The sequence below is a fragment of the Lissotriton vulgaris genome, chromosome 5 (assembly GCF_964263255.1).
Source record: "Lissotriton vulgaris chromosome 5, aLisVul1.2, whole genome shotgun sequence".
NCBI classification, from domain to species: domain Eukaryota; kingdom Metazoa; phylum Chordata; class Amphibia; order Caudata; family Salamandridae; genus Lissotriton; species Lissotriton vulgaris.
In genome coordinates this window covers 21,019,918-21,037,874 of record NC_141693.1, presented here as the reverse complement: position 1 = coordinate 21,037,874, position 17,957 = coordinate 21,019,918, and the positions used below count along the sequence as shown (strand labels likewise).

The 17,957-nt window shown below is 47.1% G+C and overlaps 1 protein-coding gene across 1 annotated transcript in view; it reads left to right on the top strand.

The window, feature by feature from the left end:
* The window catches only part of GTF2H4 (general transcription factor IIH subunit 4), a 62,702-nt gene that overhangs the window by 31,538 nt on the left and 13,207 nt on the right, over positions 1-17,957 (top strand). Inside the window, exons 4-12 of the mRNA XM_086920693.1 lie at positions 2,328-2,424; positions 2,661-2,749; positions 3,997-4,105; positions 7,664-7,732; positions 8,149-8,232; positions 9,095-9,227; positions 15,432-15,562; positions 16,188-16,235; positions 16,954-17,032. Coding sequence (XP_086776819.1) covers positions 2,328-2,424; positions 2,661-2,749; positions 3,997-4,105; positions 7,664-7,732; positions 8,149-8,232; positions 9,095-9,227; positions 15,432-15,562; positions 16,188-16,235; positions 16,954-17,032 — 839 coding nt within the window. The remainder of the gene's footprint in view (positions 1-2,327; positions 2,425-2,660; positions 2,750-3,996; positions 4,106-7,663; positions 7,733-8,148; positions 8,233-9,094; positions 9,228-15,431; positions 15,563-16,187; positions 16,236-16,953; positions 17,033-17,957) is intronic.

The following is a 17,957-nucleotide window of genomic DNA, read 5'->3' as shown; positions in this document are numbered from 1 at the left end:
GGCGACACCTGACGCCTAAAACACAACAAGATGAGCCGCGGCAGCGCCAGCAGGTCTCAGTGTTCAGCTCTCCCCAAGGCAAGCCGCGGCAGCGCCAGCAGGTCTTCCTTGTCCGGGATACAACTCAACATAAATTCAGCCAAGGCGACACCTGACGCCTAAAACACAACAAGATGAGCCGCGGCAGCGCCAGCAGGTCTCAGTGTTCATCTCTCCCCAAGGCAAGCCGCGGCAGCGCCAGCAGGTCTTCCTTGTCCGGGATACAACTCAACATAAATTCAGCCAGGGCGACACCTGATGCCTAAAACACATTCAGCGGGGTAAGGAAGACATGAGCGTCAAACACATTTAGCGGGGAAAAGGGGACACATGATGCATCCAACACATTCAGCGGGGCAAGGAAGGACACTATTATCGTTGATTCAGCAAGCTCCCCATCCCAGAGAACTTACGCTCCATTACTCAGCACACCTCAACATTCATCCACACCCCGTCCCCTAGACTGGTAAGACAGTTTTCCACCGCCCCTGATTCCTCAACCTGACCCTTGTGGCACAGGTACCATTACTCTAGGGAAGGAACAAGGACCACACACTTGAACACAATTACGCAACTACTACTGGATCCCACCCTTCTGGTGAATTCAGAAAACCATATTGCACTAGGGAGATTTACCCTCCCGGTGGCTCCCTGTGCCTTCCTTTGGGCTACCTACCTCTTCTCCAAGATCCCAACTTACCTCTTGAAGTGGTGGTCGCACCTGAAGAATCACCGTCCCCGAGTCTGCAGCCTTTGTTCACTTTTTAACTTTCCCATTGGATAACACTGACGCCCGACGGCTCAAAAGCACCCTGCACCCAGCCGCCCAAGTGCTGCTGGATGTGCAGCAACTACCCTACTCTCCTTCCCCACTTGCCCTGAATAAGTGGCCAGGAGCACAGCTCCCACAGCCGCGTGCCCTGTTTGCTTGCAGCCACCACCCAAAGGCCCCCTACCCTCCATTGGATTGCATTGGGCCTACTCTCTCTGCACCCGGCTGCCCCTGTGCCGCTGAGGGTGTAACTACTGTACCTTTCCGACCCTGGGAGACCCCTCAGTCTAAGCCCAGAACCTTAACTCTACCAGTCGAGTACTTACCTAAAAGCCGATAACCCACTTTCCTTCCATAGGTTAACATTGACTGGTTTCACTTGAAATTTCTTCTAAGTGTGGAGTTTTGAAACTTTAAAATATTCATCGAAAATCCGCCGAATAACGAATTCCGAATTACTCCCCTGTGATCAGGAGAGAAGCCAGTACTGTACCTTTTGGCCCAGTAGTGAACCGCAAAAGTAATCCTAACTGTACTTACCAGTTACCTACATTTTCTTCAATAGGAAACCATTGACTGTTTTTCTGTGAAATTTCTTCTAAGTGTCGATTTTGGCAAACTACAAATATTCTTTAAAAATCACACCAAATACCAATACGTAATTACTTACTTGTCTTAGGTGAAGCTCCCAGTGCTGAACTTAGGAGTTCAGTGCTGGATTACAAAAGTAACAAGAACCTACTTTACCTATGACTTGAATTTCCTACCATAGGATAACATTGCTTGGTTTTCACTGAAAAGTTTCTAAGTGTCAGCTTTGAAAATACATTTATATTCTTTAAAAATCACAACTGTAACCAACACGCTTTTACTTAACTGTTTACAGCTTATGTCTCGGGACTGAATCCAGGATCCAGTCCTGTGGTTAGAAAAGTAATCCTTAAAGTAATCAACTGCATTTATGTAGGAAAACCCATTGAGCTTAATATTAAATTGTTTGAAATTGTGTAGCCCATTGCAACCACTGTAACTATTGTACTTACAAAGTCTATTGCCTTCCTGCAAAGTAATTACCTAAAGTCACTCATATTGAGAAAAGTATATTTTGATACCTGTTGGTTCTAAAATAAAACAACAATATCTTTTGATATAAAACAATTGGCTTATAGTTCAGTTCTTGAGTGTGTGAAACCTTTTGCTGACTGAGTGTGTACAACAAATGCTTTACACTGTCCCCTGATACAGCCTTACTTCTCGACCAAGCTACAACTTTAGAGAGTAAGGTTATATCTAACTTTAACCTCTGCCATACCTCTGGCGACTCTATACACACTGTACCTTACTTTGGTCCAGTATATAAAGAGCCACTTTCTTACACCTAATCTCTAAGGTGCTAAATAGATTGAAATATAAAGTAGTGAGACAGTTGACTGGATCACTCGTCCTTAATTCATGCAGTATGTTCAGTGACTTCATTTCAACCCTAAGAAACTATATCTTTCTTGTCTCTGGGCAGGGGTAAAGCGTGGGCTGATGACGGCAGCTTGCTGGGACCAGACAGACATGCCCGTGATGTGCCTTCGCTCGACAAGTACGCTGAGGAGCGCTGGGAGGTGAGTGCATGGTTGGAGTTGTGGCGAAGAATCAAATAATTCTAGGGGTTGAAGAGGTGTATGATTCTTGTCCCCCTGCCGTAACTGGACGCATTTGCACAAGGATGCTCATGAGATTGAGAGGGTTGGGGCCCAAAGGTGCTTGTTCAAAGCCTTGTGCTTGGTACCGGTTGTAGGGTTAAAGGTTACATGTGTAACACGTTTCTAGTTCCTCATGACGTCTCTTCCCCCTGCAGGTAATCCTTCATTTCATGGTGGGCTCCCCCAGCGCTGCAGTGAGCCAGGATCTTGCGCAGCTGCTGATCCAAGCGGGGCTGATGAAGAGGTAAGAAGGTGAATGCAGCATCTTTCAGACTTTTTTGTTTTATTCTGGCCAGTCCCTTGGCGTCACAGTGACTCCTTGTGTCTGAGCAGCAGACTGCGGCCACTCTCATATCCATGGACAGAGACCTACTCGGTTGCCTGTGACTGGGAGCCAGGGTAAAGCCCCTTCCAAGGTACCGGACAGAGCTGTACTCTTGACTCCAAATGTTGCTGCCTAGGAGACAAACTACAGTGACTCTCCGACGGACGGACAGACTGACAGACAGCCACATGCGTGATGTCTATATGTCTGGTATTTTGAAACAAATAGGACCACAAAAGAGTGGATCGTTAAATGCATGTGTGAGGCATTCCTTTCCCAAAATGTTTATTTTTGAGAAGCGATCAAGAGCACTTGAAGTAGTTTGACCAATATATATAAAAAAAAACTTTAAATGGATTAAAAATAATCTTTCAAATGTGGGGCGAATCTGGCAAGGGTGTGGAGGGGAGCCTCTTTTTCACATAGAGCGTGAGCAGAAACCTCAGAGCTGTCTTTATCTGTCTTGGAAGCTGTGCTGTCTCTATCTTGTTTCCTGTTGTGTCTCACCTGCCTCTCGGCTTTGGAGACGCAGTGCATGTATGTAAACCTGTAGTCTGTATTTTGTATGTGCATGTAGACCCCATCACCTCTTGTACTCTGCCCTCTGATCAGTCTGTCCCCCCTCATTGAGCTCCTCACCCTGCTCTGTGCAGTGTTGTTCCTAGGTTCTGTGCCACCTGCTTATTCTGTCCTATTCCTCCACAGAGAACATGGGCGCCTCTGTGTCACACTACATTGAACCCAATATCCTACTTTTCAATGCTTTAGCCCAAGGGACCTCCCGTTTATTCCGTCCATTGCCCTGCCCTTCACAGTGAGGATTGAAGCCCCTATGCCCCCTCCACATTGTGCCAATTATCCTGCTCTATCTGATGTTACCCCCTTGGGTCCTAGGCCCGTGCTCATTCTGTCCTCTCTCGCTCCAGACTAAGTTGGAATCTCCTCTAGTTGATGTGTCATGCCCTCTCGTCAGTCAGACATGCCAGTGAACCCAAGATTCTGCGCTGTCTGGTGTTAGCCTGATGACCTGTGCCCACTGCACATTGTGTCTGTTCTGTGTCCTTCCACCGTGAGCTTGGCACCTCTTCTAGGTGATGCGCTCCTAGGAGTTGTGAAGTCTGATGAGCCTGTGCTTCTTACTCCTTGTGTCTCTTTTCTGTCTGCAGTGAGCCTGGAGAAGCCCCCTGCATCTCCTCTGCTGGCTTCCAGTTCCTGCTCCTGGACACGGCGTCCCAGCTCTGGTACTTCATGCTCCAGTATCTGAAAACAGCTGAGGTGAGACCCTGTCAGCTTCGCCATGGACACCAGACGGAGGGTGGTGTTTTCCTATCATTGAGTGGGTTGTGGGAGGGAGGGGAGGACAATTTTATAATCTTTTTTATTTTTTTTGTATGAAGTTGGCAAACCTGGCTCTAGGTAGCAGCTTGGTCTATGGGTAATCTCACTTTCTTCTCTCAGACGTATGTTCTCAGTTCCTGATTCCAGTGTACCTTTACCTACTCTACATCTCTGCTTCCCCTTCACTCCCCTCACCCATCCTTGGCTCTCCTCTGTAATGGGCTTCATGTAGATCTTCCAAAAAGGTATACTTAAGAAACTGCAAACTCTTCAAAATGCAGCCGCATGATTCCTACTAAAACTTCCAAAATCTCGATCGGCTAGATTAGCCATCAGGAAACTTCAATGGCTCCCGGTTAGCCATCGTATCATCTTCTAGGCGCTTCTTCTAGTCTACAAGACCTTGTATGGGTAAGCCCCATCTTACTTTAACCCCTTGCCTGCTCATGACGGAACCATGCCGTCATGAGCCACGGGCGGCCTGTGCTCATGACGGTGTGGTTCCGTCATGCGGCAGCCGCTCCTCCCACGCAGCATTAATTCCCCGCCTGTGCTGGCGAATTAATGAGCGAGCGGGGCTGAGACGGAACCACGCCGTCTTGAGCACACCGCCGCCCGTGGTGGCGTGGTTCCGCCACGAGCATGGCGGCGTTGCGCTCTTTCCCCACGCCCCGCGCCGCAGCGAAATTCCCGATGTGGCTAAGGAGTTTAGAAATACCTGGAATGGTATATTCCCGGTGGAACCCTCCATTCTAGTGCAGCTCGAATCATAAAGGTTGCTTCTTTCAAACGTGCCTCTTGGGATGGAAGAAGCTTTTTCAGCTCTACAATGACGCCGTCTTCCACTTAAATTGAAAGCAGCTTCTTCACTCTTTGTCTTCAGGAAACAACTTAGAACCTGTCTTTTTAACCAGTGACCCTATAGTACCCATATTCAGGACTCTGACAGCTCATCTCTGTTTTGCATAGCGCCAAGACGCATCCGGGTATTCATGCACTTAATAAGTCACATCATTCATTCATTTCTACCTGCTCCTCGTCTCACCTCTGATCCTCTTTATCTGTTCTTTCCTTCTCCATTTACCAGCCACCCTATTCCATCTGCTTCCTCCCACACCTCTTGCTGGCGTCATGCTGGGTGTTCTGGAGTCTTGTCTCCAGAAATGAATCCTTCATAGGCCCTTCCGTATTTCTGGCTATGAGAGAGTCTGGTTCCTGCCAGCATACTGAAGAGGCCACAAAAACAGGCCCACGTGACCTAGAATGCTGCACGGGCTCCTTTGCTCGTGTCCTAGAAGTAAGGTGCCTTTCTGCCGTGCACCTGTTAGATGGCAGTCGTTAGTGCATTATCCTTTTCAATCTTCTTAACCAATACCAATCCAGCTCCTGTGCAGGCCACTGCACTGAAACAGCCATGACCCACATAATAAATGACGCACTAAAAATCCTTGATCAAAACAAAACCTGTCTGTTAATCTGGCTGGACCTATCAACAGCCTTTGACACCGTCAAACATGACAACCTGCTAGACCTCCTGAAACAAAGAATGGGACTATCTGGATCAGTTCTAAATTGGTTCAGCTCCTTCTTGCAAAATAGATCCCAAAGTTTCAAGGTTAATCAATCATTGTCTAAGCCCGTCCCAGTCACTTTAGGAGTTCAACAGGATCTTCCCTCTCCCCAACACTCTTCAACCTCTTCCTCTGAACCGCTCACCGAAATTCTGAGGTCCGCTAATGTCCACTATCATATGTACACCGACGATACACAAATCTATTTGAAAATCCACTCCCTAGAGGACATCAGATCTCTCAACCTAACGCTTCAGAAAACACAGACCTGGCTGGCCGAAAACCATCTGAAACGAAACACTCTTCAAATCGAATTCCTACTAATCGCTCCCCCTAACCAATCGACCATCATTCAAGACTGGATGAACCACCTAACAGCACCCAACTGCCAACCCCATATAATATACTCCGCAAAATCTTTGGAAGTCACTCTTGATAAAAATCTAAACATGCAGAAACACATCAGCCCCACAACAAAGAGAGCAAACTTTCAGATGAACACCTTGAGAAGACTCAAACCCTTCCTTCCTGCAAACAACTTCAAACTGGCAGTGCAAGCACTAGTAATCCCAAGACTGGAATATGGGAGTGCCCCGCTCTGCGGTCTCCACCATAGGGCCTCAATCAGCACAGCAGCGAGACTCATCACAGGCTCAAAAAGAAACTATTACATCTCTCCTGACCTTAGAGCCCTCAACTGGCTACCTTTCGAAGCCAGGATCCACCTAAAAATTGCATGTTTGACTTACAAGGCCATTCATCACAACACTCCAAGCTACCTGGCACACAATCTAGTACTCTCCTGTGGCAATAGATTCTCCAGGAGCTTCAATAAGCTTCTACTGAAACCACAATGTGTTGCCAAGAAGAAAACTTACTTCTCAGGTATGGCACCCAGAATTTGGAATACACTGCCCACCGAAACCAGACTTAATCTGTCCTTCGTCACTTTCAAAAAAAGAAGTGAAATATATTCTCTTATCTAAATTCACTTGAATCCTGTTTTTAACTTGTATTTCTATTGTGTGCTCTCATTGAACTGTTTGTTTCCTATGTATGCCTGTAAAGCGCTCTGATACTTGCAAGGGTCTTGTTCGCGTTATATAAAATCTTCATAATAAATAAATACATCCTGTTACACATGGGCTTCACAAAAAATATAACACAAATGAAGGAAATGTAAAACAAATTGCTTATAATCGTGTGCCCAATTAGCAGGGCTACTATTGGTCAGCTGATGTGGGTCTTACGATACACTTGTCTCTGGATGTGAAGTTCGGGATCCAACTAGTTTGATTATTTTTAAAGTATTTCCATGGGGGCAAAGGCTGTAGTTGATTAGGGCGACACAGATGCCCTCAGGGTATCAAGGATGCATCAAAATTATGTGCTCACGTCAGGATCTCTTGTGGAGTCGGAGGCTTCGGGATAAGAAGCCCGACTTGTACTCAACCAATCTGAAATGTAAATAGCGCTTAAAGTTTGTATTCAAGTGCATTTGTAAACTATGCTATCTCTGAAACAGTATTTAGGTTTTGTGTAGCGAGTCTCAGCCTGGTTAAGATTACCGATGAGCGTTGTTGGTAGGGGGGTGGGGGGAAGTTGCAAATAGAGTAGTACAGCATCTTAGGAGTAATTGCTCTATTGGGTGGACTGGACAGTGGCAGGGTGGAGGGAGTCCAGTGTACAAGGAAGACCAGATATGCTATGTGGGAGAGCTTCCTTATGAGCGTTCCCCCTGCTGGGTTAAGGTGGCAGGTAGCCCAGAGTCTTACGAGTGATACATGAGCTGGGTTGTGAGTGGGCAGTGGTGCCAGGACTGGGCATTGGGAGTTGATAGCTCGTCTGTGAGGAGGGCTCAGGGCTGGGTCTTGCAAGTGACGGACCTGCCACTAATAATAATCCTCCCTCACTTCTCCTGCAGTCTCGTGGCATGGACCTGGTGGAAATCCTCTCTTTCATGTTCCAGCTGAGCTTCTCTACTCTCGGCAAGGTGAGGGGCCGCATGTTACCATCTGAAGGTGTAAGTGTGAAACAGAGTGTGAGGAGAAGCAGAGACGGCGGAATGTGCAAGAGGCTTGTAAAAGTGCACACAAGAGGGAGGCCAGAAATGGGTGAGGGTTGAAAGACCACAGACCAGGGAGTGTGTGTTTTAAAAGAGAACAAAATAAAGTGGTGAAGACCAAGATGGGTAAGAGAGGTTCGCAGAGTGGATTGCTGAGTAAGTGACTGTCTCTGGCACATTAGACAGCTAAGGGTGTGCAAGGCAGAGACTACAGAGCACATGAGATCAGAAATGTGATAAAAGTGTGTGTGTGTGTTTTGTCACACTGTCCTACCCGAGCTCTCCTCTCCACTCTTGTTTTGTTAGTAGATGTTTTATTATAACTAATGCTCTTCTCGCCCCAGGACTACTCAGTGGAGGGCATGGGAGATTCGCTACTCACTTTCCTGCAGCACCTCCGTGAATTTGGCCTCGTCTTCCAGAGAAAGGTAGGTGTGTGGGTAGTGTGAGGGCTCTGGAGGTAGAACACGCACAATGTGAGGGCAGATCCGGTGGGAATTTACAAGTTGAGCCAAACTTCTGTGACTTTTACAAAGTGGAAGCTATTCTTTAGGGTGCGGTCAACAAACCCTGCGACAAAATACACGTATAGCATCAATCTCACCTTCCACCCCACCCCTTAAGCTCACAGCTATTACACACCGCTCTAGCACTACATCCAGTTCCACCCATCCCCTGGAGCTCATTGCCCTTACACCCAGCTTCACCAGTACCTCGCCTTTATGATCTGCAGCAGCCCATTCAATTTCTTGTGGTACTGGAACTATACCACACTCAGAGCTGTAGTAGTCTTTGCAGTTCCAGTACCACAAGACTTTGTGGGGTAAACTGGAACATGAGCTGCAGTTTTACCCAGTCTGCACAGACATGTGCACATAAGCTGTGCTGCTGCTTAATCTCTTACATCGGTACTAGAGTGTAAAGTAAAGCTCCTACGGTGCACCCCCTGTGTCTTTCGGTACACAGCTCCCACATTGCAGCCCCTGTGTCTTCAGGTACACAGCTCTCTCAGTGCAGGCCCTGTGTCTTCAGGTACACAGCTCTCAAATTGCAGCCCCTGTGTCTTCTGGTACATAGCTCTCTCAGTGCTTTGCATTCTTTATATGAAGCACCGTCTGCAGCTCCATCACAAGGCCCCAGTGCACAGCTCTGCTGGGTCTGACCTGTACGGTGCACCTGACCCCCACCGCGATGCCCGTGGCCTCCATTAGGAATGTTGTATGCTTTTGCTTTGTGTGAGCGGTGTTCAGAGGGTCTTGTAACATCACCACATGCTCCTTTTCTCTGCAGAGGAAGTCTCGCCGCTTTTACCCCACGCGTCTCGCCATCAACCTGGCATCTGGGGTATCGGGGCCGTCTGTGGACTCTCACGAGCAGGGCTTCATCGTGGTGGAGACCAACTACCGCATCTACGCCTACACAGGTGAGGGGGTAGATCCAACCCCCTACTTTGTGGTGGAATTAGGGTGTTGGGGCATGTTTAGCTTGTGGCTGCACTTTAACAAATGGCATGAACTCTGCTGGAAGGGAATGTTCGCATCCTCTGTGGGTGTTTGAGGCATTTGAGCTGTAGATGACATGCTTTACATACTCCTACCATCTAGTGTTGAGTCCAGATGTTTGCAGGTTATTTTTCTTCGAAGAAGTCTTTCCAGTCACGAGGTAGGTGACTCCTCCTTTCGGTGATAGTGCGCATGGGCATTGACTCCGTTGTTAGATTGTTTTCCCGCAGAGGGTGAGAATGGAGTTAGTAAAGGTAGATTAGAGATGTCCATTCATATGTATAGAAGATAAGAAAGAACTGTAACAGGTATAGGTACCCGGGGAGGCGGGTGGGCGCATGTGAATCTACAGCTCTACATGCCAAGAACAGATTCTTACTGAGTAAGTAACATTTTCCGTTCGAGGCATGTGAGCTATAGGTCACATGCTTTGCATAGACTATAAAGCAGTATAATCCCAAAGCGGTGGATAACCTGTAGCTGTTGCAGTTGTTTGAAAAAGTGTTTTAAGTACTGCCTGGCCTACATTAGCTTGTTGCCTCACTAACACATCTACACAATAGTGTTTGGTGAATGTGTGTGGTGTAGACCATGTTGCTGCCATACAGATGTCAGCTAAGGGAATATTCCCTAAGGCGGCCATACTAGCCCCTATTTTGTGTGTGTAATGCGCTTTAGGGGGTATTGTCAAGGTTCATTTCGCTTTAACATAACATGTTTGGATACATTTCCCGATCCATCTTGCAATGCCTGATTTAGAAATGGGTGGTGCGTGGTGGCAAAAAAGCAACAAAAAGACGTTTTGTTTTCCGAAAATCATTGTTCTTTCTACATAATATAGTAGAGCTCTTCTAACATCTAGTGAGTGTTGAGCTTGTTCTGCTACAGAATCAGGTTGAGGAAAGAGCACAGGTAGCTCAACAGATTGATTTATGTGAAAAGCAGAAACCAGAAATGTTGTATTGGTTTGAAGAACCACCTTGCCTTTGTGAAGTTGAAAGAAAAGCTCTTGAATAGTTAGTGCCTGGAGTTCCCCAACTCCAACTATAACCAGCCTTGGCAGAGCTCTTTTTAATGTAATGTAGAACTAGAACTACCAGAGCACTGAATGTCCGCTACTTCCACCATACTTGGGGCAGTTTTGGGAGCGTTGGGGTAGTGTTTCTGAAAGCACTTATGGGTGTTGCATTGGTGAGTAGCATGGGAAGGAAGGCAGCACCACACAAGTGATTGTTTCTGCGACAAACCCTCTTCCCAGACTTCTGCTGACTTTTATTACGTCCTTGACATCACCAGGACTTGAATCAATATGTTTTACACCCCCGATTACCCCTTTGGCATCAGCACACACTACTGTGCTGCGTGTGTGTGCTTGCACTCACAACATCACATTCCACCAAACCTTTTGGATGAACATCTGTGTAAACACAACATAAGATAGAGGCTGGTGGCCATCTTCAGCAGTCTGCTGTTTATAGTGTTCATAAGGCTGGGAGGGCGTGGGATTCACCATGAGATTATATCTGGGTCCTAGGAGTCGTTGATCAATAATAGAGCGCGCCACCCCTGGGGTGAACTACTAAAGTCTGCCCTCCGGGGTACCTCCAGTGTGTACTGGCACCAGAGGGTCTGCCCCACTCATGGCTTAGCATACTGAGCACACACTGTTCTCTCCACCCTCTCGTCCAGAAGAGCGGAGCACACCTGTGTGCCGTCTGTTTTTGTTTTCACCATCCCTTCTATGGTGGGTGGGCCAGGTAGGCCACTTGCGGTGCGCGACCCTGTGGGATGACCAGTCGTTGCGTTTGAGGTCGGCAAGCTGCTCCCAGGATGGTGTGGCTCTTACACAATCCACGCGGCCAATGAGCAATGAGGAGCACCGTCCATCATGGAACGTGCTGGCTAAGGGTGGCCTTCATGGCACACATTACTGGGCGCTGTGTATCGTTTGGAAGTGTCTGCTGTGCAACACACAGTATCTTCATCTCTGCTATTAGGAGTTACACTTTTAATTCATAGCTTTAAATATAGGGACATTGGGACCCCATGTGAGGGCGAGGCACTCTCATATTCTGTGCACCCGTGACGCTCTGTATGAGCTTGAGCACACTACTGCTTCAATTCATGACCCTTATTGGTTTATTAAATTGAGGCACTTTTAATTGTTTTTCATGGTGGCATTGCAAGAGTGCACAGGCCCCGATACCAGCAGGGTTACGGGCCCTTACTCCCAAGATGGGCTGTAAAATGCTGCAATAAACGGGTTTCATTAAGCCTCTCGCACCATTGGGCCCGGTGTCACTACACTTACTGCCCTAGTGAGAGCTATGTCCCTGGCAAAGTCACTGAAAGGCATTGAGTTCTTCTCAACTGTTTCATAACTACTTCAGGTACGTCAATCCTGTGCCCACTAAACACGTGATTTTGTTGCCAATGTCCAGACCCAAACCATTTCCAGAACTGCAGTATTTATAGGCTAAAGTTCATTGCTGCATAAGGGGCTTTTTTCATAAATTGTTTTTTTAGTAGGGGCTGTTTCCGCATTTGTGCCACTTATAAGTGCTGTAAATAACAAATCTTACTACTGTTCAGTTCAGTGGTTGACATCTTCAGAAAGATAGAAGACTAAGTTGGCGTAACCATGATAGTGGGCAACATAAAACCCTAACCTCTTTTTGAGGCGTCTGGATTTTTTGTGTGGTTTTGTCAGCAATCCTCTTGTAGTGTAGTTCCTATATTCCCAATAGGCTCGTGCATTGGAATAATATACACTATAGATTTGACATAGGGCTGAGGTCAGTATGTCTCTATCGAGTATACTAAACTTAAGTGTGAGTGCCAGCTAGCTCAGAGGTCACTAGAAACGTTCTCGAATACACAAGAAGGGATTAGTTTCTGACAACCGCATAAACATGACAACTTTGTTTACCCAAGAATAAAACCGTATCCTCAGTCGTGGAAACAATAGATAACTATTTTACTCAGTCAATCGTGCATGCTTCATTTCTACAGAGTTGGAGAGAAAATAGAGAGATGGACATTTCAATAAAAGGGGTTTATTGAATAGTCTTATTTCTCATGCAAGAGAGGTGAACTGCTACAATCGTTAGACAGAATGTAAAGTATAATGCTTACAGCGTGAAAAGTAATATAAAATAATACTGTACTAGCATTGTCTGGTTCTATGACATATAAACATACATACAAAAATAACCCAGGCTAAAATACTCAACTGGTGCTTCTAAAATACGCCTACCCCAATGTACCTAACCTAGGTCTAGTACGAGGGAAGTAAATGTGGTCTTTAGCATAGGTTTAGTTTTGCCAAAAGTTGCCTAAGATTTTTCTAGCTTCTAATCAGCTCAATATCTTAGAATGAGAGAGGTTGGTATCTCTTTCACGGACGCGATTTCCCAACACCCCGCAAGGGGAGTCTGAAACACTGGAGCTGGATTTCTCGACAGAGGACAGCTTCTGATCAGTGTGTCAGCTGGAGAGTTGGCTTCCTTCGGCACTTGCTGTAGCGAGCTGCGTCATGCAAGTAGGTGGTCGAACTGCACAGAACCACACCGTGCTTTGCCATAGCAAGTGAAGGTATATTTATTCCTTGAAGGTGTTTAGGAATGCCTGCTTTGATGTAAAGTTGGGCATATGAACGTCATGAATGAACCCCTAAGGAATAGATGTCCATTGTAAAATAATTGAGTTCTTGGAGAAATCAATATTCAAGCAAGGGGAAGTCCCTAACGGCTTACGGGTCTGGTGTGCCAAGAAATCGTTGTGACGTAGATGAACGGATGGAAGTAGCCATGCCTGTCTTTGGGCAGCATGGGCTATGCCTAAATAAGGACAGGATTTCTATGCCTATAAAAGGGCAACGCAAATTGTACCTATATAAGGGCATGAATCGGGAAATTCAATCAGAATCTAAAATCGAACACAACACTCTCACCACCATACTGAGCTCCAGCCGAGGCCATGTCACTGGCTAAGTAAGTACCTTATGCCAAAGCATACATACGGGGCAAAGTTTATTTTTTACTTGTTTTTTAAGGCAATTTGACCCTTCCCTTAGATTTCCTGGCAGTTTGGGCTAGAATCCAAGTAATTGCTGGACATCCTTAGCCTTCCTGTGGCTGTTGTCTGTCCTCAAGGTATGGTTTGAAATAACCAGGTAATAACTATACGTTGCGAGATGTAGAGCCTTTGAATTCCCTTATTAGCCCCTTTCATTTATACAAACGTTATACAACCCCAAATAGTAGAGTGACCTACATGTATGTGGCAGTGAGGGCATGCACTGTACTGTGTGGTTCCCAGCATGACCGTGGCAGTTGCATGACAATCTAACTGCAGTCTTAGTCAGTGGCGGCTACTACGGAACAGGGATGGTCGGGCGGGGTGTTGAAAAAATAAAAATAATCACTACCTGGGAACGGCCGGCGCCTCTCCTCTGTCGTCCTCTCTTCCTGACTCCCGGCAGCGCAGAAGCACCCAGCGTCGTGATTGGTCTTAATGGCCTGTTTCACCGCCCAGGCAGTGCCTGAGACCATCAGACAGTTCACCCCCGACTGTGCTGACTCACAAAGGAGGAAACCGTCCTCCTCCTGCCCCCCAGGCACATTTGTACCAGGGCAGGTGGAAAAATGTTGATAGTCCTGAGGTGTGACTTCAGGACCTGCACTAAGCAAAGGTGTGAAAACCTGCACATGTGACAAAGACCCCGCACCTGCATAACTGCGACACATCCTGAGCCAGATATAAGGAACCCTTTGATTGCCAAAGGCAGCTCGGACTCCCTTGGACTATTGGCATTTATCTCCTGCATCTCCAGGTAAAAACACGCTCCCGAAGCCAAAGAATCGATGGCCATCAGGACCTCTGGGGGTTCGTTCAAATCGGATGGTCCAGTGCATTGTGGGAAACGTCGTCTGAAGTCTAGATGTCGAAATATCTTCATGCCGAGCTTATCGTTGCCAATGCTTGTTGATGACCACCATCTTCATTTGATGCTGTAACTCTGAGAACTTCGCAGCACTTTCAACCGACCACCTCAGTGGCCCCGTTCTCAAACGTCTGCATCCAATCCCTGCAGTCTAAGTGGTAAAACCAGCTCTCCCGAAGTTCCTACTTCGGCACCAAGGATAGGCAGGGCAACTCTGCGCCTGGGCCTTTCGAGCCAGGTAAAATTCACCGGACTGTTGCGGCTTGGTCCTGGGACCTGCATCATCGGTTGCATGTCAGAACAACGCACGCCTTTACTATGCATGTTGTAACATCGCAGGTATTACAAGTGCATCTTTACCATGCATTCCTTTACCACACATCGTTTCAATCACATGCTTTAGGCAAAGAGTTGGACTTTGGAGTGGTACAATTTACTATTGCAATTCCAGTCTGCGTAACAGTAGGGCAAGAGTTGGACTTCGAAGTCCAATGCCGCTTGCCTTAATGATATGTGTGGTAAAGATGCATTCATTATAATGCCCACGATGTTACAGCATGCGTGTTTCGGCCGCGTTGTAAATGCGTTTTCCAGCATCGCCTTAACCCCCAGTGGGTTTCTCTCAACTTGACCTGCAGGTGACCAATTGTCACTAGTGCTTCTTCCCCATTGACTGCAATGTTAACGTTTTGCAGTAAAAAATTGCACTGATTTGTTCTCCTTTTAAAGTCCATAACTTGTTAACCTGATCCGGTTTGGTGTCTTTATATAAAAATCAGCTTTTTTTAATAAATTGGTGTCGGATTTCCTTTGAGTCGATTCAATTACTTATCGTCCATGATGGTGCTCTGAAATCCTTAACACATGTTCCTCTAGTAAAACCGGACTCCTCTTTGCCGCTCTACTAGGACTGAGCTAAGGATTTAATATTGTGAGTCCAATGACCATCTTTAGGGCTTTTGAGTGTATTACACAGTGAAGCCGAACCAGCCTTGCGCCATAAAGCTCTTCTTTCCTGTACTGTTCATGCATGTTATTTGAGATTGTACTTACTTCACACAGTCTGCGCTGCACATCACATTATGTATTATTTGGAGCCCTCTGTATGTTGTTTACTCAGTCTGAGCCACAGATTACAATGTGTATTTATTTGTATCCCCTCTTTATGGTCTTGACTTAGAATCTGAGCTGCAGATCGCCCTGGTGGCTCTCTTCTCCGAGATGCTCTATCGATTCCCTAACCTCGTTGTTGCTCAGGTGACGAGAGAGAGTGTCCAGCAGGCCATTGCCAACGGGATCACTGCCGAGCAGGTGAGCAGGGGGTTGGCAGAGGGTGGTTGAGAGCGGGCCCATAAGAGGGGGTCCATTGAACGATAAAGAGTAGGGTCACTAAGCAAGGAGCGGAGGGGGATGGGGTCGGAGAGCGACTGGAGCACCAGGCCAGCTGTTGAACCAGCGCGTGGTGTGGTGGAGTGAGTGAAAGAGGAGGAGGGTAAGGAGGTCTGCTGAGATGCTGCTTCAGCTGACAGAACATATAAGGAGGAAGAAAGGACAGTGCAAGAGGGACACTGGAAGAAGAGCGAGGAAGAATAGCGGAGAACCCATGAGTGGAGGATTGCATCTGTTGAGGGCAAGAGTTAAACAGAGTGAGGGCTGAGTAAATCAGTGGAAGGTGATGTGAGGAAAGCCCCACAGATTGAAGTGAATGGGACGTTGTTTTTGATGTTTTGTGCAGTACGTCATTGGACGCGCAGTAAGTTAGCGGGAGTGACAGGCTTTGAGGTAAGTTAGTGAGGATGTTTAGATCAGTCATCAGAAGAGGATGGGTTTGGGTATGAGGTGAGTTGGCGAAGACTGCCCACACTTGTGGCTCTGTTGGGCTTGGATGTTTCTGAAAGCTTCTTACTGTTTGTAACTCAGTCCTTCTCTCTCTCAGATCATCCACTTCCTGCGGACTCGCGCTCACCCTGGGATGCTGAAACAGGTGAGACACAAGCACTGGTATGAAGAGCTTCTCTTGTCTGACCGCTCCAGACTGACACGGCATTGAGGAGGAGAAGGAGCTGGGCCCTGTCCTAGGGGTCGTTACACAACCCTCATGCACTGATAAGCCCCATCTCACGGAATACTGACTCCGAGCTTCTCACCTTCCTTCAGAGCACATTTCTGGTCGCAGAGTCTCATGCCTTGTCATAGAGAACAATTCTTGTGCTTCGTGTTGGGTTTGGGGAGACCTGGGCCACCCCAGGGTATCAAGGCACAACGGTGATCCCTAGAATTTCCTCTCCTTATCTGTGTAAATCCTTGGGGTTCCTTTCTTGTGACGGTGAGCGGGTGGTAGTTGAATGAGCCAAGACTACAAACACTAAAAAAAATCTGGCTCAGTTGCCTTTTTAAAAGCCCTTTACTGAATCTGTCCTTCCCACCCTCCATCCTTTAAAAAGCCCTTTACTGAATCTGTCCTTCCCACCATCCATCCTTTAGGGTAGAAATGCTGCATGACTGTGGGTAAAGAGCTTCTATCACAACACTGCACAACTCTAAAGCTACAAAGCTTCAGACGCCCCAGCACTGCCAGCTCCAGTCACGGCTCAGGGTATAAGATGAGTGTACTGTTGCACAGCTCTGGAGGCGCAAAGTGTGTGTGCTCCAAGCACTGCCCACTTCTAACCTGATGCTCAAATGCTTTTTCTCCACCCCAGACCCAGGTATTACCACCGACAATCACAGACCAGATCCGGCTCTGGGAGCTGGAGAGGGACCGGCTTCGCTTCTCTGAGGGTGAGTGACAACCTGGATATATGATAGAGGGGCAGAGAAGGACTTGTGATGGTACGCCCTTTGGAAGATGGCACGGGGTGCCCCATTTTCCCTCTTGCCAAGAATCCATTTTACCCTTTATCTTCTAGTGGGTCCTTTTTTTCAGATTTCTGCCCTGAAACTGCAGCTCTCTGGTGGAAAAATGTTCATCTGCTCACATCACAAACCATTTCACCACTTCTTGCTGAAACTCCCTTCCCCGCTTCTCTTGTTGTTTGGCGTCTGGCTTCAGAGGACCTTTGCGGAGGGTACCTGGGGATAACCCTTGTAACACTTATGACTGGATTAAACCAGTGCTTCCCCTCCCTGCTGGTGTGAAAGCCAGAGATGGAAATACCTGGAAAGAGTATGGTGATGTAGAAGGGAAATGTGCTCTGGCCTCACCTGTGATGCATATAAAGTATTACAGGCACCTAACTCATTGATTGCCATGGTTTCCTACCAATGCCCGGAATGCCCTCAGGCCAGTGGCTTCCTGGAGAGAGAGCACGAGTAAGGATGCGCTGCCGGAGCCACACTGTACACCCCTCAGCCCTGCCCTGGTCTGACTGCTCCAGGCGGGGACAATTAACTTGTTTATCTTACTACATTACAGCATTCCTCAATATTCATGAAACTTTGGAGTACGCGGTTGCTGCGCCGCCTGCTCCCCGGCATCTGTAAGACACAAATTCATTGAAAAAAAATTCCAGATCTTGCAGGTGTTTAACTACACACTTTCTCACGCAACTCACTGTTTGCATCAAAAGGCCTCATATTATGTCCACGCCCAGTCCGTCCAAACATTCTTCACAAATTGCATCAGGACAGTTATTACTCACAGAGTATGAAACCGAGTTACAATCAAAGGGTGTCTTGTTTGAGACACCTTTCAAGTGACCCAAAA